Source organism: Phaethon aethereus, assembly GCF_964289735.1.
Source record: "Phaethon aethereus genome assembly, chromosome: W".
NCBI classification, from domain to species: domain Eukaryota; kingdom Metazoa; phylum Chordata; class Aves; order Phaethontiformes; family Phaethontidae; genus Phaethon; species Phaethon aethereus.
Genome location: NC_138581.1, coordinates 18,912,403 through 18,936,121, shown reverse-complemented (window position 1 = coordinate 18,936,121; position 23,719 = coordinate 18,912,403). Strand labels below are relative to the sequence as shown.

At 39.8% G+C, this 23,719-nt stretch overlaps 1 protein-coding gene across 1 annotated transcript in view; it reads left to right on the top strand.

Moving 5' to 3' along the window:
• Positions 1 to 23,503, top strand: part of LOC309415041 (junction-mediating and -regulatory protein-like) — a gene marked incomplete at both ends in the record, with an annotated part of 134,104 nt that extends 110,601 nt beyond the window's left edge. The window contains 6 exons of the mRNA XM_082012432.1: positions 4,842 to 5,007; positions 7,792 to 7,979; positions 17,064 to 17,150; positions 18,076 to 18,171; positions 19,459 to 20,011; positions 23,196 to 23,503. Of these exons, the coding sequence (XP_081868558.1) occupies positions 4,842 to 5,007; positions 7,792 to 7,979; positions 17,064 to 17,150; positions 18,076 to 18,171; positions 19,459 to 20,011; positions 23,196 to 23,503 (1,398 nt within the window). The remainder of the gene's footprint in view (positions 1 to 4,841; positions 5,008 to 7,791; positions 7,980 to 17,063; positions 17,151 to 18,075; positions 18,172 to 19,458; positions 20,012 to 23,195) is intronic.
• Between the last annotated feature and the right edge of the window lie 216 nt (positions 23,504 to 23,719).

Here is a 23,719-nt window from a genome sequence, read left to right as displayed (position 1 = left end):
AGGACTGCTGATAAACGATGGAGAGTGGCTTGGCAAGCTCCTCCGCCAGCTCTCTCAGTACTCTTGGGTGGATCCCATCAGGCCCCATAGACTTGTGGGTGTCCAGGTGGCTTAGCATGTCCTTGACTGCTTCCTCCTGGATTACGAGGAGTACATTGTGCTCTCCATCCCCATCTTCCAGCTCAGGGGGCTGAATATCCTGTGGATACCTGGAGTGGCTATTAAAGACTGAGGCGAAGAAGGCATTAAGTACCTCAGCCTTGTCCTCGTCCTTGGAGACAATGTTCCCCGCCATATCCAGTAGGGGATGGAGATTCTCCTTGCCTCTCTTTTTGTTGTTAATATATTTGTAAAAACATTTTTTATTATCCTTTACGACTGTGGCCAGACTGAGCTCTAGCTGGGCTTTTGCCTTTCTAATTTTGTCCCTGCTTGACCTAACGAGATCTTTGTACTCTTCATGAGTTGCCTTCCCCTTCTTCCAGAGGTGATAAACTCTCCTCTTTTCCCTGAGTCCCAGCAAAATCTCCCTGTTCAGCCAGGCCGGTCGCCTTCCCCGCCAGCTCTTCTTACGGCACATGGGGACCGCCTGCTCCTGCGCCTTTAAGATTTCCTTCTTGAAGACTGTCCAGCCTTCCTGGACCCCTTTGTCCTTCAGGACCGTCTCCCAAGGGACTCTCTCAACCAGTGACCTGAACAGGCCAAAGTCTGCCCTCCGGAAGTCCATGATAGCAGTTTTGCTGACCCCTCTCCTTACTTCCCTCACAACCGAGAATTCTATCATGTCGTGGTCGCTAAGCCCAAGACGGCCTCCGACCACCACATCTCTCACCAGTCCTTCTCTGTTTGTAAACAGCAGGTCCAGCAAGGCACCTCCCCTGGTGGGCTCACTCACCAGCTGCATCAGGAAGTTATCCTCCACACACTCCAGGAACCTCCTAGACTGTTTCCTCTCTGCCGTGTTATACTTCCAGCAGATGTCCGGTAGGTTGAAGTCCCCCACAAGAACAAGGGCCAGCGAATGTGAGACTTCTGCCAGTTGCTTATAGAATGTCTCATCTGTCTCTTCATCCTGGTTGGGTGGTCTGTAACAGACTACCAGCAAGATACCTGCCTCATTGGCCTTCCCTCTCATCCTTACCCACAAGCACTCTACTTGGTCTTCACAATCTTCAATTTCTATGCAATCAAAACACTCCCTAACATACAGAGCCACCCCACCACCTCTCCTACCCATTCTATCCCTTCGGAAGAGCTTATAGCCATCCATTGCAGCACTCCAGTCATGAGAAGCATCCCACCATGTTTCTGTGATGGCAACTACGTCATAGCTGTCGCGCTGCACAATGGCTTCCAGCTCCTCCTGTTTGGTGCCCATGCTGCGTGCATTGGTGTAGATGCACCTGAGCCGGGCTATAGATTTCAACTCTGGCACGTTGAACCTACCCCTAGGTTCAACTCTAGTGAGCCCGGTTTTAGCCCCTCCCCCCTCCAATTCTAGTTTAAAGCCCTCTCAATGAGGCCTGCCAGCTCATGAGCAAGAATCCTTTTTCCCCTCGGCGTCAGTTGCACTCCATCATTTGCGAGGAGACCTGGTGCCGTGTAAACCGCCCCGTGGTCAAAAAACCCAAAATTCTGACGACGGCACCAGCCCCTGAGCCATGTGTTGATCAGGTGTGCTTTCCTGTTCCTTTCAGCGTTCTTCCCCGTCACTGAAGGGATTGACGAAAACACTACCTGTGCTCCCGCTCCATCGACCAGTTGCCCCAGTGCTCTCAAGTCCTTTTTGACTGCCTTCGGGCTTCTTAGCGCAACCTCATCGTTGCCAACCTGCATGACCAACAGCGGGTAGTAATCAGTGGGCCGAACCAGATCAGGGAGTTTTCTGGTGATGTCTCTCACCCAAGCCCCAGGGAGGCAGCAGACTTCCCTGTGAGTTGGGTCTGGTCGACATATTGGGCCCTCTGTACCCCTTAGGAGGGAGTCACCTACAACAATCACCCTCCTCTTTTTCTTAACACAGGACGTCTTGATGCGTGGGGCTGGTTGACTCACCCTAGGCACCCTCTCGGACGGACCTTCATCAGAGTCCTCATGTTCCTGTCCCTCATGTTCCAGAGCCCCATACCTGTTGTGTAAGGGCAGCTGGGACGGTGAGGGAGGCCGGGAGAGAATTCGCCGACCTCTCCGAGGAGGGACCTGCTTCCATTTCCCCTCATCTCTTAGGTCCGCTCCTTCTGCCCGGCAGCAAGAGGACAGGGGATCTCCTGCTGCTTGTGGAGCCTCCACCAGCTGCCCCTGCCTCAGGGCCGCCAGGGAGTGGCTCCACCAATCTATCTCCCTCTCACACTCCCTAATGCTCCTCAGCCTCTCCACTTCCTCTTTCAGCTCTGCCACCAGGCTGAGCAGGTCGCTGACCTGGTCGCACCGCACGCAGGTAGCGTCCCCATCGGTCTCTGGGACAACCGACAGGCTCAGGCACTCTCTGCAGCCGGATACTTGGACAGCCACGTGCCTGAGCGGGAGCTCCGTCTGTGTCGCCACAGTCTTTCTGGCCCTGGTTTTTAGCCGAGTGGCGACCATGGCTGCGCCTCCTCTGGGAGGACGATGGCCACTTGTACTGTACCCCGCCCGCACGAACTGCCGCGCAAACTGACGCGCTACGCCCTCCTGACGTGCCACGCCCTATTCGCCGCGCTCCGGGTCGCTCGCGCTCCCGGGGGCTGCTCTTGTAGGCGAAGGGTTTTGGCCGCCGCCGCCCTGGGCCCCGCCCACACTGAGTCAGAGCTGCCGCTCGTTAGGAGCCCGCTCCGCCGGCCGGGACAAACAACCTCATAGACACCTGGACCAAAGAGCATGGTATTGAGTGGGTATCACATCCCCTATCATGCACCAGCCTCTGGGAAAACTGAATGATACAACGGACTGTTAAAGACTACACTGAGAGCAATGGGTGACGGAACATTCAAACAGTCGGATAAACATTTAGCAAAAGCCACCTGGTTAGTCACCACTAGGTGATCTGCGAATCGGGCTGGCCCTGCCCAGTCAAAACTTTTATGTACTGTAGAAGGTGATAAAGTCCCTGTGCTGCACGTAAAAAATATGCTGGGGAAGACAATCTGGGTTATTCCTGCCTCGGGCAAAGGCAAACCCATCCGTGGGATTGCCTTTGCCCGGGGACCTGGGTGCACTTGGTGGGTGATGCAGGAAGATGGGGAAGTCCAATGTGTACCTCAAGGAGATTTGATTTTGGGGGAGAATAGCCAATAAATTAAGTTCTATGATGTTAATTGCTATATAACATTGTATGTCATCACTTCTATCGTGGCTATATGCCATATTAATGGTATTACAGTAAGAATCACCCAGATTAATGAAGAATTAATTTTGATGAAAACCAAGCAAATCACAGTGATAATGGAAACAGCACTGGCTTTAGCATGCAACAATCCAACACCACACACCATCTCTCCTTCCCTAAGAGACTGTTATGACAGATGGAGCCCATAGTCATGGACTAAGTGAACTCAACAGACATTTTAGACAGCTAGTCCATAGACTAAGGGAATGAGATCTCTGTATGAATATATCAAAAGACAGGAGAAGTGGTGGTCATTTTATTGGAATCTATTGGAAAGTGTAGAACCTGGGCATGAGGTAGATGTTATAGAATAAGGGGTAGATACTGTCCTAGTTTTGGCTGGGATAGAGTTAATTTTCTTCCTGATAGCTGGTGTAGTGCTGTGTTTTGGATTTGGGATGAAAATAATGTTGATGACATACTGATATTTTTAGTTGTTGCTAAGTAGTGCTTACATTAGTCAGAGGCTCTTCAGCTTCTCATGCCCTGCCAGCGATAATTTGGGAGGGGACACAGCCAGGACAGCTGACCCAAACTGGCTAAAGGGATATTCCATACCATATGACATCATGCTCAATATATATATTGGGGAGAGTTGGCCGGGGGTACCACAGCTTGGGAAATGGCTGGGCATCAGTCAGCAGGTTGTGAGCATTGTATTGTGCATCATTTATTTTATATTTTCTATTATTATTATTGTTGTTGTTGTTATTAATAATATGTTCTCTTCCCTTGCTGTCCTGTTAAACTGTCTTCACCTCAGGCCACGAGTTTTACCTTTTTTTTTATTCTCATCCCTATCCCACTGGGGGGGCGGGGGGAACGAACAAGCGGCTGCATGGTGCTTAGTTGCCAGGTGGGGTTAAACCACGACATGAAGGAAAACCTGGGAAAAGTAATATAAAGGTCTGTGGCTTTAAGAAGGTTAACTATCCAATAAAATATATAAAATATTATTAAAAGCACTGATTTTTCCCCTTAATTTTTTTTTAATTTTAGATAATATTTTCATTTAAGTTGTCATTATAACAGGATCACTGCATGTAATTTCAAGTTCAACTTATGTGACATTTTTAACTCTAGTTTTCTAGATGCTGTTAGCAAAACAGCTTTTAGACTTTTTGGATTGAAGATAAGAAAATACTAATTTCTTTATGTATCTTCTTTGAATTAAGTAGTAGTTTAATGGAATGGTAGGGATGTTTCCCGTTACTCCCTATATGACTTGTCACTTTGACAGTCACAAAGAGTAATCCAGTGCCATAGATTTTTTTATTAACATGTGGAAAAAATGTCAAGTATTAAAGATGTCTGAAAGTATGTGGCTGATCAAAACCTTCTTCTCTTGATATGCTCAATTTTAACATGTTATATTTAGTGTACCAGATTGTATCTAGCTGTAATCGTAAAGCCTGTGGTTTTGTTCTCCTTATTATCTTGGAGTTTTGTGTTTATTTTTTTTTCTCTTTCCATTTAGATGCAGAGTCTGAAAGGTGGTACAGAAGCTATAGCCCTTTTGGACCTGTTAGAAGCTGATTATTATGATCTACAGCTTCAATTATATGAAGTGCAGTTTGATATCTTGACATGTGAAGAGCTGCTGCTGACAGCACAACTTGAAAGCATCAGAAGACTGATATCAGGTCTTTTTTATGCATTTTAATTAAGATGTAATCTGTAAAAAAGAATTCTCTTCCTAAGAGTCTAGTAAAGCCTGTGGGAATGAAATGAGAACAGTTTCTTTACCATGTGAAGAGCTGGATCTTCTAACATAAGTACTGTTAAATTAAAATTTACACCTATTCATAAGACATATACATACAGAAGTTTTGGTCTGGTTCTCGTCTGCGTTTGGAAGTAAGCATATAAGAAACTATGTAAGGTTTGGAAAACTAAATTTAGGGAGGAGGAAATGTTTTAATTACTGGACTTTTCTCATTTTTAAAAATTGCATTGTCATTATTAATTTCTTTGTAGTGATTGGTTTTCAAAAGGTATTCGTGCAAATCAGAATTCTTCAGATAAACTTTGAAGCTTGTTGTATTGCCATGTCACTGATTTAGAGCAGTGATGCAAACCTTATGTTTTGAGAACCTACTATATCCTGTGTACTTACAAACTATGGAAATGGTACAGGTAAATCATACGGCATTTTGAATCCAGTTCTGTCCTTTGGACCTTTTTATACTTAATGTTTTTATTCACACCATCTCTGTTTTATTGTTTAGTGCATAGTGCTTGCATAGCAAATTTTGTTATGGATAGAAAAGTCACTTAAGAAGAGAGATTTGAAGCTGGGTTGTACTGTGAGTTGCCTCTGGAAAAAGAGAAAACACAGGTATCAGATTCTTCTCACTGTTGTGTGAATCTCCTCCTCTCAGGCCTGTGATGGCAACAACATTAACTGCATTTACGGAGGATGAAGATTGAAAACTCTGTAAATTACTTACAAGAAATGTGGCAGCTTTGCCTCTTTGGAGAGCTAGTTAGTGCTTTAGAGATAGATAGTTGTTTGTACTTGGGAAATCAGACATTTCATTTTGGTACTGAAGACAATGTATGTTTTTTTTACCTGCAGACCAGAGGAAATCCCTTGAACAGGAGGCTGAGAAGAAATGTGTATCAAAATCCTTTCTCTTTGACATAGTGATAGTAAAACTTAAGGATCCTCAGAGATTAAGCTTGATGTAAAAACACCATAGGTCATTATGACTTGTCACTAATGTTTTCTCCAGAAATCTCAAAAGAAACCCCCAACCTGACTGAAAATAAAATCCCCAGTCAGCTAAATAACCAACCCTCTCCTTCCCCCATGACAACAAAATAGTTCACTGTTTTGGCTTCCTTTGCTGTTTTAAATTTGTTAATTTAAATTATTCTTTAATATAAAATCTAAAAGGATTTTTTTAAAATCAAAGACAGCTGTCTATGTTAAAAGGAATTACTGTTTTTTAACAAGTCTCAGTTATATCCCATAGGACAGAAAATGAGAAATACTATTCCTAAATTGTATTTTGTTCAAAGGATGAAATTACCTCTTCAGACTTTACTCAGGCAGGGGGAATAGAACAATTAATCTTGTGAAGAATGTGACACTGAATTGGCTACATGTCTTCAAGACTGTTCTGTACCTAATCTGAATGAAAGCATCTCCAAAATATAGTGGTCTTCTAATACGTGTTATTTCCTATGGAGTCAATTAGAAAAATATGTTCTGTTGCATCTTCTGTTATGCTTCCTTTTTAAAGTGTATTTATAGTCAGTAAAGTAATAGCCTTTTAATTGAGCACATCTGTATGATTTGAAATACATGCATCTTAATGACTTCTAGATGCTGTTGCTATTCTTTACTCTTTGACTGTATTGGCTCTGCAGAGATATTTCGGAGAGTTTTGGTTTCTGTTCTGATTTGAGGGACATCCACAGAAGAAAACCCTGCCCCTTTCCCCAAATAATCTAGTAGCAGAAGTAGGAGGAAGTTAGAGTCTTCCTGAAAGGTATTTGATGAAGGTGAAATGAGAAGGTTTGGTAGTGCTACAGAGTAGACACTTGACAGTCATGCCAGCTGTATCTACCTGTTTCAGCCAGCAGTAATGCATATCCCTCTTGGTGTATTACAAAAATATCCTACTTGGTATGCCAGTGAAATAAGAAACAAGAGACCCTTGCTGCTTATTCATCCCAACATTCTGCAAGGATTTATAATCATCACTCTTTCCTTCTTGGCAAGAAATGAGAAGGCGGCATTCAGAAATTAGCTCAATGCTTCACTCAGGAGGCTAAAAATTATGAGTGTTGATACAACTATTAGTAATGACCTCCTTTTCAGGCCTGTAATGCTTTGAAGGATTGCCTTGAAGTTACCCTCCCACTGCAGCCTCTGAGCAGTAGCAGTAACTGGGAGGTCAAAAACCTCCTAAGAGGATGTTTGGTGTTTTGTTGTCTAACTCCCCTTTCATGAAATTAATAGTAGGTTGTGGCAGAAGAATCTCATGCCAAAGACTTGAGTCTGTATATCCCAAACTTTGTAGTGAAGACCAGAGGATATTGCTGCACATCATGGGTCTCATATTAGTTAAGAGACCAAAAGACATGTGTGGACATTGTGATCAAGTTAGACTACAGACACAAGTGTATATTTACAGTTGCATTCATTCTTTAATGCTCTGAGCTTACCTGAATACCAGGCTGTGCTTCATTGATATTGATTTATGTTCCTCATATAAACTTTAAAGCCCTACAGTGCTTTGCTCTTTAGTGTTTTTCCTCTGACTTTTTGATTTTGCTCTTCCTCTGAAAGGGCTATAGCATTCTTCTACATTAAATCTCACAACTCAGTGCGGGGGGGTTGTTGTTGAACAAAACAAAATGTTAATCAAATACAAACTATTGATTTGATTTTTTCATTGCTGACATTTTTAAAACAGAGAAGAGAGATGAAGTAGTATATTATGACACTTATGAAACTATGGAAGCCATGCTTGAAAAAGAGGATATGGCAACATCTGTACACTTGCAAAAAGAGGAGCTGCAAAAGTTACAACAAAAAATCCGCCAGCTGGAAGCAAGGCGTGGACGTATTTCAGCCAAGAAAGTCTATCTCAGAAATAAGAAGGTATTATTAAATTGCAAATTTCTAGTATAATTAGCAAATTTAGAAAAATTTAACTTCAAAAGATTTAGTTTCGGATACAACTTCCAAGTCTCTCAGAATTCTTGTGGATTATATTTACTACTTACTAAAAATTGTTTTACAGGGTACCAAGTACAATAGCATGTATTATTAAATTGATATATTTAAGATTCATTTTATCTTTAAAGGAACCGTTAATCACTTAGAAGTCAACAAATAAACTTGTTTCTATTAACTAATCAGAATACTTTCATGTGGAAAGTACATGCTAGAAGGCATGTTTTTACAGAGAGTAGTATTTGCAGAAGAAAATCAAGGGTGTTTTCTCACTAATGAGTTCTATTTTCATTCTCTTACCTCAACCTTTTAAACTTGTGTCATGTGTCATTGATTCTCTATATTCAGGAAATATACACAAAATTCAGTATATATTCTTAATTTGTAAAACTAGGTATGCTATTTAGGGCCAATTTTCTTTGTGTTACATGGTGGGGATGTTGTGCAAAAAATTTTTTCAATATAGCCAATGTTTTGAAATTGTGTACCAAATGTAGTTAAATATGTTCATTCCTTTTTTCCAGAATGACTTGTTTACAGTTCCCTACCAGTTTGCAGTTACTTCAATATGCATTATTAATGAGCAAGATAGCTTAATGAGTAGAATAGATCAAAGTTTTGAGAGTGCAGTGTAATACTTGTTAAAAAATAGATTTTCACCCCATGCTGTATATTATAAGGCTATATAGAAGTCTCAGTTGAGACCTCTTTCTAAACTAGGGACAGGGGTTGGGGTGGTTGTATGTTCCCAGTCATGTCACTTGATAAGGGAGATGACACCTTTATATAAACAGTTCTTAGTAGGTTGAGGGTAAAACATTCAGATTTCTCCTCTTCTTCTTAAGTGATATATCTGTTTCTACACCTAAATCTGAAGCAAAACAGTAGCTGATATATCTTATATTTTGGATTTCTTCAGTCACTGTCTTGTCTCCAATTAACACAATATGGAGAAGACTGTAAATAAATTACTATAAAAGAAATGTCTCTTCTTAGCCAGTTATGGAAAGTAGTTTCCTCAGAGTCATTGAGTTTGTTTTATGTGATTTTGTAAAAGGAAAAACGTATCAAGAAGTTGGGCTTTTTAGTACTTTAGTAACTTAGTACTTTAGTTATGCTATTTTCTTCTGAATATGAGAAGACACTACTGACACCTTATGGAGTACACAAACCTGTTTAAAAGCAACAGGCCAGTTGCTGTTCCTTACTTAACTTACAGGAGTTAACAAGTTGAGAAGCAATCCTGAAGCAAGAGCAGAGATTTTTTTAGCATGCCTTCTTATCTTTATAATTATGTAGTCACCTTCAACTGGCTCATTTGTTTCCAGGTTATGCTATGATAAAATAACTTGTTTAAGCTGAAAGAATTCGTTGTTCTAGGCTGTAACACTAGTTGCAGCATGCCTACTTGTGCACAGAGACATGACAGAGATTTATATGGTAGTAATGTTCATCTGGGTCTGTGTGCAGGAGAAATATAGTCATACCTGTTCAACATGGTGCTGGAAGAATGTGGTTATATTGCTTTTCAGGACCTGAGGTAATGTGTCCATGTGGAACTTCACTGCTGGACATCACAGCATGGACATCACAGCGCTCTCAGAACCAGTTTCATCTCTCTACTGATTTCATTGCCCAGTGTAGCATTATCTGCAGTTGAGTGCTGTGCAGTGAGATACTTAGCTTTCAGCTACTAAAAAATCACAGATTATAATAATATATTTAAAAAAACATATTTACACTTGCAGGAGGAAATCAAAGAATTTGATTTGAGCAAAAAGAATAAGTAGAACCAGTTGTGTGCCATTTTGCAGCACTTGTTGGGGAGAAAAGAACGTAGCCATTTTGACGGATATTTATGTTAAAGGTATTTACTGTAGCTGCTCTTAATACTGCTGAATAATGCGGAGCCCTAAAGCTTATGTGGTGGGTTGACCTTGTCTGGATGCCAGGTGCCCACTAAGCTGCTCCTATCGCTCCCTCTTGTACAAGGAAACGAATTTACCAGATGTGGGTATCTCTAGGTTTGCTTTATTAACAACTCAGAGTTGGGCCACCACCGCAGTGAATGGCAAATAATCAAAGCATCTATACAGCTTATATACCTTTCCTGACCCATTACCTAAAGTCCAAAGTCTTTGTAAATTTGCACTCAACCTTTCAGTTCTCCAAACTTCATTTATTATAGTCCACCACAATCCCCTGTCACAGCTGAATTCTTCTTCTCTAGTTCCAATTCTTATTTCAGTTTCAGGGTCATCCTCGGGTCATCGTCTTCTTTATTGCTTCTTCCACTAATCTTCGCCTTGCATAGTTCTGAGAAAGACCTCAAGATGTTCTATTAAAAACTTAGTTAAAACAAACAGTTTCCATGTCTACAATCTCTTTATCTAATAAAGTACCTGCATTTTATTAATTAATCATCTTTTGTTTAAACTGTCTCTACTTGATTAGCTTGACTGGGTTTTAGACCAGCCCTGGGTCGAGGCTGTACAAGGAGCAGGCTGAGAGCATACTCTGGGCCTGTTGAAGCAGCTCTGATGATAGTATTTGGTCAAGATGATAACTAAAATCTAATATCAATCTAATATCTCTTAAACCATAATCTAATCTATAGTCCTAAAGTTATAAGTTTCTTACACACCCCTCCTCAACTGGACAGGGGAGAAAAATACAACAAAAGGCTCGCAGTTCGAGATAAGGACAGAGAGATCCCTCACCAATTACTGTCATGGGCAAAACAGACTCGACTTGGGGAAACTAATTTAATTTATTACCAATCCAATCAGAGTAGGATAATGAGAAATAAAACCTAAATCTTAAAACACCTTCCCCCCACCCCTCCCTTCTTCCCAGGCTCAACTTCACTCCCAAATTCTCTACCTTCCCCCCCCCCGAGTGGTGCAGGGAGACGAGGAATGGGGGTTGCGGTCAGTTCATCACACTTTGTCTCTGATGCTCCTTCCTCCTCACACTCTTCCCCTGCTCCAGCGTGGGGTCCCTCCCATGGGAGACAGTCCTCCACAAACTTCTCCAACGTGGGTCCTTCCCACGGGCTGCAGTTCTTCATGAACTGCTCCAGCCTGGGTCCCTTCCACAGGGTGCAGTCCTTCAGGAGGAGACTGCTCCAACATGGGTCCACCACAGGGTCACAAGTCCTGCCAGCAGACCTGCTCCAGCGTGGGCTTCTCTCCATGGGTCCACAGGTCCTGCCAGGAGCCTGCTCCAGCATGGGCTTCCCATGGGGTCACAGCCTCCTTTGGGCACATCCACCTGCTCCAGCGTGGGGTCCTCCATGGGCTGCAGTTGGATATCTGGCTCCACTGTTAACCTCCATGGGCTGCAGGGGGACAGCTTGCCTCATCATGATCTTTGCTATGGGCTGCAGGGGAACCTTTGCTCTGGCACCTGGAACACCTCCTCCCCTTCCTTCTTCACTGACCTTGGTGTCTGCATAGTTGTTTCTCTCACATAGTCTCAATCCTCTCTCTTCTGGCTGCTGTTGGGCAGCAGTTTTTCCCCCTTCTCAAATATGTTATCACAGAGGCGCTACCACTGTCGCTGATTGGCTCAGCTTTGGCCAGCAGAGGGTCCATCTTGGCGCCGGCTGGCATTGGCTCTATCAGATATGGGGGAAGCTTCTGGCATCTTCTCACAGAAGCCACCCCTGTAGCCCCCTCTTCTACCAAACCCTTGCCGCACAAACCAAATACAGCGTATTAGTAATTACCTGAAAAATAAGGACTCTTGTGTCTTCGTTTCAAGCATATGGAAGCATTGTATCTTGAGTGACCATTCTAGTGATATTGCAAAACATTGTTAATGAACGCTACTTATAGTGCCTGATGTGAAGCGTTGTACTTTAAAAACCTGTGAGGAAAAAAGGGTTCTTGCTCCAAAGAGTTTGCAGTTTATTTTAAGCATGCAGAACAAAGAGCCAGATGGGATGCAAAAGTGACAACTGAATGCTAAGTGGAGAAAAGAATGATTCTTTAGGTTGGATTTGGAAAGTACATACTATGTGGTAAAACTCTTCCTGAAGGTTGTTTGGTCTGTTTATCTCAATTAAGAAACATTTATTGCTGAACTGAGATGAGAGTCTGCTTAATAATTTTCAGATTCTGTTCCTGACACCACCACTACTCCTCCTCCTGGCAACTGAAAATTCCCTTAGGAGGACACCTCCATTCTAGCAGCAGATATCATAATTAAGAAAACAATAGGAAATAATTCTCTCTTGTTGGTTTTTGTTTTTTGGAGGAGGTAGTTTTATCATCTGGGTATTTGAAAATCTTGTCTATTGAGGAGATAATGCAGTGAAAAGGAATCAGTTACTGTGTGTAGAATAAGATTTTATGTAATGTAAATATAAACTTATGTGACTATAGTCTATTCATTTCTTTCAGAAATTTGTTCCCTGTTTTTGCCGTTGATGCTTTTATTTTTTAATAATGTCATCAAATAATTGTACCAATCCTTTATTTAGAAGCTTTTGCTAAAGGTTTGTTAGAAAGTGATTCTGAGTTATTGCCATGGTTTAACCCCAGCCAGCAACTAAGCACCACACAGCTGCTCGCTCACTCCCCCACGGTGGGATGGGGGAGAGAATTGAAAAGTGAGAAAACTCATGGTTTGAGATAAAGACAGTTTAATAGGTAAAGCAAAAGCCGCACACTCAAGCAGAGCAAAACAAGGAATTCATTCAGTACTTCCCATCGGTAGGCAAGTGTTCAGCCATCTCCAGGGAAGCAGGGCTCCATCACGCGTAATGGTTTCTTGGGAAGACAGATGCCGTAACTCCGAACGTCCCTCCTCCCCTTCCTTCTTCTTCCCCCAGCTTTATATACCGAGCATTATGTCATATGGTATGGAATATCCCTTTGGCCAGTTTGGGTCAGCTGTCCTGGCTGTGTCCCCTCCCAGCTTCCCTTGCACCCCCAGCCTTCTTGCTGGCAAGCCAGCATGAAAAGCTGGACAGTCCTTAACTGCTTAGCAACAACTCAAAACGTAAGTACGTTATCAACATTTTTTGATCACAAATCCAAAACATAGCCTCACACTAGTTTCTATGAAGAAAATTAACTCTATCCCAGCTGAAACCAGGACAGTTACTGAGCCAGCATTTTTTAAATGTATGGTTTTACTGAGGTTGATGTTCTTTCACTGTACTAACATGAGTATAACTCTATATTCTCTTTTTTTTTATACAAACCTATATGCATTTGTTACGCAATTGTTTCCTGATGTTCCTTTCTGTTGATGACTTAGTTATTAAAAAATAAAATTTTAATAGCAGTCTCATTATTTTTCTTATTTCTTGAAAGCTAGTTATGGATTTTTCATACATAATATCTCTATTGTTTTCCTAGTGTAGCCTCTACTGGCTGTACTGTAGTATTAATTAGGTTATTGTATGAAACAAACAGCTGTTTTATTAGGGAGCTAAATTTATAGCAAAGAGTCAATGTAAAAAAAAAAAAGATGCAGAAGGCATCTAGAAAAATTTTTGAAAAAATAGAGTTATGAAGAAATTGAATTATTTTACGTTCAGGAAAAGTATTTCTTATCATGAGCAGACTGGGAGAAGCAACTGGTCGGTGAAACTGTTTGGGGTATGTTCATAATGCGTGCTTTAACCTAGGAAGCTTCCTCATGTGTTGTGTCCGTTTAATAGGACACCTTTACTACTTTTCAAGCCCACAGTTTAAAGCATAGCCCATGCCAAAACAGGTGTTAATTAGTTGCAGTGACAGCTGACATGGGGTTACTTAGTATGATCGTTTATGTTGTTGTTGTTATATAAGGGCATAACTACTTAGAACACCTAATAAAATATGCTCTCTGCACATACTGAGCTTACTAAAAATGAAAAGCTAACATTTTACTTGAGATGCTTTTCAATCTGAAAGCAAGGCTCACTGAACTAGTTAAATGTAATACTAATACATCTCTTTTACGTATATTACATGTTACTAGTCTTAAACATAGTAGTGTATCCAGTGATGAGGGTTGAAATGGTTGCTCAGCTCTCCCTTTCTGTCTTTTCCATAGAAGTACAATTTGATACTACAGAAATCAGTCAGGTGATTAAAAGAGAAATTAACATTACTTCTTGATGCTCTCTGAATTCTATACAGTTGGTTAACATCTTTCTTGAAGTGTGGCTCTAACAGGACATAATGCTCTTGCTTTCCCAGTGCTGAGAAGGAAGGATTACTTCACATATGTGGCAGGCTGTATTTCTGCCCATACACCCAATTATGATGTTTTCTTTTTTGCCAGAGTATGAGATTTTTGGTTTATGATGTTCAGCTTGTCACCTGCCATAATCATCCATATCGTTTTCTTTAATGTTGCCACCCAGCTATTTTGTCTTCATCCTTTGCTTGCAGCCACTTAATCTTGTCTACAGGTAGAACTCTCTATTTGTCCCTATGAAATTGCAACCTGGTTGGGGGGGTTGACCATTTCTGTAATTAGTTAAGATGATTCAGATGTGCCACAACATGTTTTCAGCCCCTCATAGTCTTTTGAAGTCATAGAAACTTAATTACATTAAAGTAAGTTGTTTCTTTATTAGTACAAAGAAGTATTGTATCAGAAATAGTGTGGCCAGCAGGACTAGGGAAGTGATTATGCCCCTGTACTCAGCACGGGTGAGGCCGCACCTTGAATACTGTGTTAATTTTTGGGCCCCTCACTACAAGAAAGACATTGAGATGCTGGAGCATGCCCAATGAAGAGCAATGAAGCTGGTGAAGGGTCTAGAGAACAAGTCTTATGAGGAGTGGCTGAGGGAACTGGGGTTGTTTAGTCTGGAGAAGAGGAGGCTGAGGGGAGACCTTATCGCTCTCTACAACTACCTGAAAGGGGGCTGTGGCGACGTGGGTGTTGGTCTCTTTTTCCAAGTAACAAGCAATAGGACGAAAGGAAACAGCCTCAAGTTGCGCCAGGGGAGGTTTAGATTGGATATTAGGAAAAATTTCTTCACTGAAAGTGTTGTCAGGCATTGGAACAGACTGCTCAAGGAAGTGGTTGAGTCACCATCCATGGAGGTATTTAAAAAATGTAGATGTGGTGCCTAGGGACATGGTTTAGTGGGACTTGGCAGTATTAGGTTAATGGTTGGACTTGATGATCTTAAAGGTCTTTCCCAACCTAAATGGTTTTATGAAAGTCAGCATCAAATATGTTTTGGTCTGGTTTAACCTCTTTCTTTACATGCTTAAAGTATATTTCATTACTGCTCTTAATCAGAAAGATTTAAATATTGATGCTAAAGAGAAAGTGTTTCAGAAAAGTGTGTCCCCCAAGTATTTATGAGAGTATATTCCTCTAATTTTCATATTAGTCTTTTTTTTTATTTCTTTAGTCTTGCCAACCTGTAAAAACAAAACAAACCAAACAAAAAAAAAGCAAAAAACAACCCAAACCTAACATATGGTCTTGTTAAATAGTCTTTCAATCGAACTTAATACATAGAGAATAAACTATAAAGATAAATCAGTGGTAGTATTACAAAAAGTCTTTCAGATTGTCTAATAATGTTCCAAAGTTATTGCTGTGTCTTTGAAATGTAGAAATTAAGTAGTTTGTACTTTTGCAGTTGCAAATTAAATGGATTAACTTTTCCAGCTGTATTAAACTCTTTTCATCAGGGGAAAAAAACACACAAACAAACATAAAACCCAGCAGTGTTTAGATATATATAGATATACACATGCACCGCTCTGATGAAGCTGGGACAGTTTCTACAGAAACCTGTGCTCTTGTTGGAGTATTACCTGTATACAGTAGCAAAACTGATGGTCTTACTCTTTAGAAACATTCAAGACAGCATGGTATTTCTTTCCTATACAGGAACCTTGATCACAGTATGTCCATAGCTTTTAGGAGAGTGCAGCTTTTTCTGCAGTTCCCAGTGTCCAAAATTGTGCGCTTTTTTATTCCTCCCCTCCTTGTTTTTTGTGTCTTTCTGCCACTACTGTAGTATCTTGCTTGATGGCTGATACTCCATCAGCTGCCCCAAGCAATGCTTGCGACAGCAAAGCTCCTGTCCAGTAAGTCAAGCTGACTGCTGCCTGGAAAGCTCATCACTTTGGTGTTCTTCTAGCTGCAGTCACACTCCAAACCGTTTCCTAACGCTGCCCCCTCTTACACAGCCATGAGTCTTGTTTCTAACTGCACGTCTGACCTTATTCTAGTTCTGTCTGGTGCTTATACTGGGCCTAATTTCATTGCCCATGCTGTCTGATTTCCTTGCCCTCAGTATTGTCCTATGATCTTGTCTGTCTCTTTGCTACTATAAATTCCTGCACATGCCTTTTCTTTGCGACAGATACTTAATTCAGTTATTTTTATATAATCTACCTTAACTTTGAGTGTCATGCTTCTTCCTGTCATCTATTGTAACATTTCCTGTTTTCTTTTTAACCTGTTCTTATTCACAGGCAATGTAATAAATGCTTGTTTTTAAATCAGACATTACGGATGTGAACTCAGTATAATAAGTGAACCTGCTTGTGTATGCATAAAATTGTAAGAACTTTATTAATGTTTGTGCTTGCAAATTGTACATGCAAAAGATGAACCGACACAAATGGGAAGCTACCTAGTTGCCTAAACAGAAATACGTAGTATATTTGATAGTTGTTATCCATGTATACAAATACATGGAGTTGCACAACAGTTTTATGAAGTATTTGACAAATCAGTATTTCTTGCCACTTTTGTACTGGTATTGTAAAATAAACTTTTCAAGCAGCTGTTACTTGTGTATATTCTTTTGACAGTTAAAAGTAATAGGTTTAGGTTGGTTTGTCTTGGTTTTGTTTCCATCTTATGTTTTTATTGTAAGTTAAATTAGCTTGGTTAAATTAGCTTGTCTGAGATGGGCTTTGTAATTTTTATTTTTCTAATTCTTAGTGCTGTTTGCTAAATGTGACATTATACACTGTAAATTCATATTTGAAATTTATATTTTATAGATAATATTTTATGTCTCTACAGGAGATCTGTATCGCAAAGCATAATGAAAAGATCCAGCAACATCACCGGAGTGAGGAGGAATACAAAATGCACCATATTGTTCAGCTAGTAGGTTTGAGTTTTCTGCTGTTGAGTTTAGCCTTTAGTTAATAGCTTGCATTCCTCATTATACATTAATTAGTAGAGCATTCAGAGTGATAACTGTTTTAAAAAGATGGTGTGTATCCTTGACCTTTGGACCATGGATTTCTGTATCACATTATGCTGGTAAGGGGGAGTATATAGCTGTGTTAGGACGACATTAAATCCAAGCAAATAAAACAGTTCATTAATGCTAAGTGATTACTGCTAGGGTTAGGCTGCATGCAGTTTGTTAACACATGCACATAGATGATTCTGGACATCTCTGAACACAGTGTCAAATATGCTGAAATGAGTAAAGAAACCATACACATTTATTCTTGAATCTTAATAAGCTTGTTCATTATTTTTCTTTTCTCTACAAAAGAAATCACTTGAATTGCATTGTATAAAGTGTGCAGTTCCAGCTGTGTATGCTCCACAATTCTCTGCACAGTCTCATCGCAGAGAATAGGCTAGCTAGTCTGACTGTTGTGTTAGACTTTATCTAGTGATAGTTAGACTTTATCTTAAAGAATATTCAAATACTGGGCTAGGTCTTGGGAGCTGATAATATATGCAGTATAATATTCTGTTACATCTCTAGTTATTTATCATCTTCAAGGTAAAAAGTTCCAGTCTTCAAGTGCTCCAGCTCCAGATTGAAATCTTTCTTTATTGAGCTTTGTATTTCATCAAGGTTATAAAACATGAAATGCATAATATTTTTTTAAGGGGAAGACAAAGGCAAAGTTTTGAAGGTCAGAAATGTGTTTATTTGAGAAGTAGATTGTTAGGTAATTCCTAACAATTAGCAGAGGAGTTATTTTAATTCAGTTTTTGGGGTTTTTTTAAATTATGCTAACCATAGCATTGGATGTAATATTTACATGTTTTCTGTATATTTTCTCAGAAGCGAGATCAACTACAAGATGAAGAGCAAAGAGTGAGCTCCTGGGTTAGTCAGGAACGACAGAAAACACTGGACAGACTTCGCACGTTTAAACAGGTAACAGAAGAGGAGTTATTCTTTTCCACCAATTTCTTTTGCAAAAGAAATTTTCACTCATTCCTGAACTATACTATGCTATTAGCTATTCTCTGTCATTTTATAGTTAACTGTTCTTTGGAAAATTTACAACAAAATATGGCATCAGTGGTAGCGAGTTTCTCTGGCCGTTGCATTCCCAGTGTTGTAATAAGCTTCTGTTCGTTGTCACATCCACACATTGTGACAAGACACATAGCATACTTTCTGAAAAGAAGTATAATCTAAATGGTATTATCATCTGACATACCCTCACTACCACTGATTGCAATAACACCTGCCAATACCTGCCCCTTCCTATTACAATGTAAGTATGAGAAAATGGATAGAAGATGGAATGAAGGGGAGAGAATAAGGAGAGGGATGAAAGTGCAAGAAAACAGAGGAAAACAGAGACTGTATTAATTGGTGAAGACTTTGTTTTGTTTTGTTTTGCTGAATACATTAAAAAAATAGATGAGAAGTTTCTTTACTGGAAAGCTGTCTTAGCAGTACACTCTTCATATCCTTATTATTTGCAAGGCTTTTGAATTGCATAGCTTCTGTAAATTAAAGCAAATTTACTTATTTTAACCAGCACTTGTTAATGAACTGACTTTATGTATGAGCACATTTATATTGATATGATTTATATTGCTTTAGGCCTGCCACAATTGTCTAAAATGTTTTAGACCTGCATTTCAGAAGCAGTTTTTACTTTTGCATAAAAATGGCTAGGGATGAAGCTAATTTGAAAAAGACAGATACTGAAGCAGCAAATTTAAGAACTAAATTAAAAACACTTTGGAAATTCTCAAAATGTATGATATTTTGATGAGAGACTTTTTTAAGCAGTATGATTCACATCTAAGGCCAGCATATTAGGTCAGAGAGGACTTTGCTGCAGAGTGCCACAGACCAGTTTTAGAAAAGGGAAGCAAGAGGGAATTTTGAATTTTAGTTTTCAGAAAAAAACATTTTGAATGTACAATCTGGTTCTTAGTGAAATTCTAACCCACCCATGTGTATCCCTGACTAGATCAATCACGTGTAAATTATGGCTTAACCAAGAATAAAAATTAAGAAAACTGATCATTTTTGCATAAAGGTGAGGATATGTTTGCTTTGTTTTTATGCCCAGAGCAAAATTCATTAAAATAGTAGACGAATTCTACTTGTCAGAAAGGCAAACCCTAATGACAAGTACTTAGTGTCTAAAATAGTGTGTTGCATGTACTTATCTAATTGTAAATAACTTCTTCACTTTAGCGGTATCCTGGGCAAGTAATACTTAAATCAACCAGAGTACAACTGGCTCTTGCAAGAAGAAAATGTGCAGCCAGCTCAGTGTCCTGTGTAGATCAGCCTCAATCTTTGCCAGCAACCATACAAATCCAAGAGAAAAGTGAAGAGGTGGAATTGGAAAATGCATTTCGGCCTTTGCAAGTGCAGGAATCCACAAGCTTAGAACAACTTCAGGATATCTCGTTACCTCCCAACAGTGTTACCTCTGAACTGCCTCATGTTAGTACTTCTCCACTCTCCAGTAATGAGCTTCAACCAGAGACTGTTACTGTAGTACCATTTCCACCCCCTTTGCCTCCACCACCTCCACCTCTGCTTCCACCTCTGCCCTCCAAGGAAGATGACACCAAATCCTTAGAGAAAAGCGACAGCTTTGTTAAACATCAGAGTGAGGAGAAGGGAATCCAGAACTCTTCCAGTGTCCCAACAGCACATCTGTTTGACAGCAGTCAGCTAGTCAGTGCCAAGAAGAAGCTTAAGAAGACCGGTGATCTAGAGGGTTTACACAGGAGGAGAGGTAATATTTTCATTTCTGTGTATTTAATTGTAATGCACATCAATTCCTCTTTTTGAATTGCTATATAGAGAAGTGTATGCTGTGATTTATTTATAATTATTAATGGGAAAGTTCTTAAATCCTTTTCAGTTGACAAATGTTGGCAACTCAAACAAATGTTAGAACCTGTATGACAGGATGTGGTATACTTGTTCAGTTAGACAGAAAACACTTGTGAAACTGATCCTATGACTAGCTGGAAATTGGAGCTAAACATCGCCTAAAAGGTTCTTTTTTCCTATCTTGTTTACAGCTAACACTGAAAATATTATATGCTTCACCTGAGGGCACAGTGTTTTTTTAATAACAGATTTTACATAATTTATGACCTAGTAAAATGAATACTTGTCTTGGGACATAGGAAACCTTGAGAGTGCTTTCTTCAAGGTTTCTTCAAATTTTCATACAAAAATCCACAAACTCTTAAGTCCCCTTGAGAGACAAGTAAGAATATATACATTTAACTATGACTGAAAATTAAATCTATAATCATTCAGCAAAGCATGTTAATAAATAGTTAAAAGATCAAAAACTTCTTTGGAAACTGAGGCGAGTGAATGCAGCACAGGACTGAGCTGGGAGATGTTACAACTTCATTGTGATTCTGTGCTACTTGTTTTTAAATGTTTATCCTTTATCCCATATATAAAATGGGGAGAATGGCAGCCACATTTGAACAAAATAATCTTGGCATTTCGATGAAACATGCTATATTAGAGCTAAGCTTTTATTTGGGATTTTCAAAAGTGCACAGCTGAACTGTTTTACTGGAAGTCACTGAGAAAAGTACCTCAGGTAGGCCTTGGTTCACACTACTGTAATATGGTTGTAATAACCTTTTATTAAAAGTTCTGTCTGGCTCTGTCAGTTACAACTACAGAAAACATCCCTCAATTGGCATTTTCCCTCATCCAGATAAAATCAAAATTAGAACTGTTTTTGTCTATCAGGTAGAAACAAGGAGTGTTTCTTCTAGAATTGTCCTTAAATGACTGAAAAACCTTGAATCAACTGAATAGTTATAGAATTTTTAAGGTCTTATGATTCTTGCAAGTCGCAGGTACAGTGTCTTATTAAGTTCATTATCAATTTTGATGCTGCTCCATATTTATTTTTCTGTAGTCCTATTGTTTATTTTTCTGATACCCATTTTATTTTTCAATTTTATATAAAACATGTATTGTCTTTGCAATTTGATTATACATCATAAAATGACAAATATAAGATCAAATTATATCCTCCCTCTTAAGAGCATCATTAATATCTGCAACAGCACTCTACCTGCTGCTCTGTATTTCCTGAGATGTTCCAAGTCTCTAAGTGGCTTCATAAATTTGTGTCTCTGACAGATGAGTATTTTACAATCCTTCCTTCCTCCTTCAAATGTGCAGTCCTGTTTTCTTCTTTTATTTCTCTCTTTTCCTCGTGTCTATTCCAACTGTATGGGCCATTAGTTTGATGAACATGATTTGATAAACAAAGACCACTCAAAAATGCAAAACAGGTTTTAAAAATATACAAAAATATACAAATATACAAAATATGCAAAAACACTGAGATGGATATTCATCTATTGATTGATCTGTGCTGCACATTGTATGTGCTAGTGTATGGGAGCTTTATTATATTACATTCTCTGACATAGAGATCTTACCTACTTATAGCTCTTCAAAGAGACAAAGCCTGATTTTTATTTCTGCAGAGAACTAGTTTCAAATTGGTGATTGTCATGGTTTAGCCCCACCCAGCAATTAAGCACCACCCAGCAATTAAGCACCACCCAGCAATTAAGCACCACCCAGCCACTAGCTCACTCCCCCCCTCCCCAGTGGGACAGGGGAGAGAACTGGGGAAAAAACTCATGGGTTGAGATAAAAACAGTTTAATAGGACAGCAAGAGAGAAGGAAACAACAATAATAACAACAATAATAATATTGACAAAGGAATGTACAAGAACAAGTGATGCCCAATACAGCAATTGCTCACCACCCGGTGAGCAGCGATTCCCACCCTCTAACTCCAGTTTATGTACTGGGCATGATGTTATATGGTAGGGAATATCTCTTTGGCCAGTCTGGGTCAGCTGTCCTGGCTGTGCCCCCTCTCAGCTTCTTGTGCATCTCCTCACTGGCAGAGCATGAGAATCTGAAAAGTCCTTGACTTAGTACAAGCACTACAACTACTTAGCCACAACTAAAACTTCAGTGTGTTATCAACATCATTCTCATACCAACTCCAAAGCACAGCACTATACCAGCTATCGGGAAGAAAAAAAACACTCCATCCCAGCCGAAACCAGGCTGCATGGCTCCATCCACCCATTATTTCAGGCCAGCACGAGAAGCTGGACTGTCCTTGACTACTCAGCTGAAACCAGGACATCTTACCTACTTGTACCTCTTCAAAGAGTGAAAGCCTGATTTTTATTTCTGCAGAGAACTAATTTCAAACTGGTGATAAAGGAAGGATTTGTGATAAGGTATTAACTCCTTCTTCTCTGTTTTCATTAATTTTAAAGGAAGGGAATTTATATAGGCATGCTGTGACTAAGTGTTGATACATACATGAATCCAGAGGAGCAGGAAAATGCATGCTATTGCAGTTTACTGTACTGCTGCTTCCTTCATTGGCATGTAGTAAGTCATACAGTAGGTAAAATCAGCCACAAAATTCAAGTGCTGAGAATGTAGGCTCTCTTCTGTGCTTGCATTTCTGTGACTGATCAGTCCAATACTTAAGATGCATGCTCATTATCATTTTCAAAGTCAAGAAATATAATGTAATATACATTTTCATTATGTTGGATTCATTGCAGCTGTCTCTAATTTCTTGAGTGCAAACAGGAATGCTGCCTTGTTCAAAAAGTTTTGCTACCTGCCTGATAGGAGGTTACTTGGTTTCAGAAATTATAATTGTCTGTATAATCCAATTTTGACCTGGTAATAGGGAAGATAAATTTGGAGGCTAAAGCAATAATAGAGCTACAGAATGATAAAATTGAAAATACTACACTCTCCTTTATACTTATGGTATGGGACTATTACATTAATTGCATGTGGCTACTTCTTGGTCTGTAGGAAATACAAAAGACAACTGAATTAATTCCATAAAAATAATACTGAAGGTCTTTTGATTTTTCTGCAGTGAGTTCCCCAATGGATGAAGTGCTGGCTTCCTTGAAGCGTGGCAGCTTTCACTTAAGAAAAGTTGAGCAGAGAAGTCTCCCTCCTTTTCCCGATGAAGATGATAGCAGTAACATCTTGGCACAGATCAGGAAAGGGGTGAAACTGAAGAAAGTGCAGAAAGATGTTTTGAGAGAATCCTTTACAATTCTGCCTGATACTGACCCTCTGACAAGGAGCATCCATGAAGCATTGCGACGCATTAAGGAAGCATCACCTGAATCAGAAGATGAAGAGGAGAGTTTGCCTTGCACAGACTGGGAAAATTAACCTGTAATTAACCTAAAAAAAAAATATTTCTTCAACACTTTTTGTATAGCAGTAGTTGCTGAGCCTCAGTTTATGCATTCTAGGAGACTTAGTATGAATGTGACTAAACTGTCTGACGTCCAACGTGGTAAAACATGCACATATGAATTTAGTATCACTGACTTTTCAAAGGAATTTAAAGTTTATAGTAAGGAAAACATTTTTTAGGCAACATTT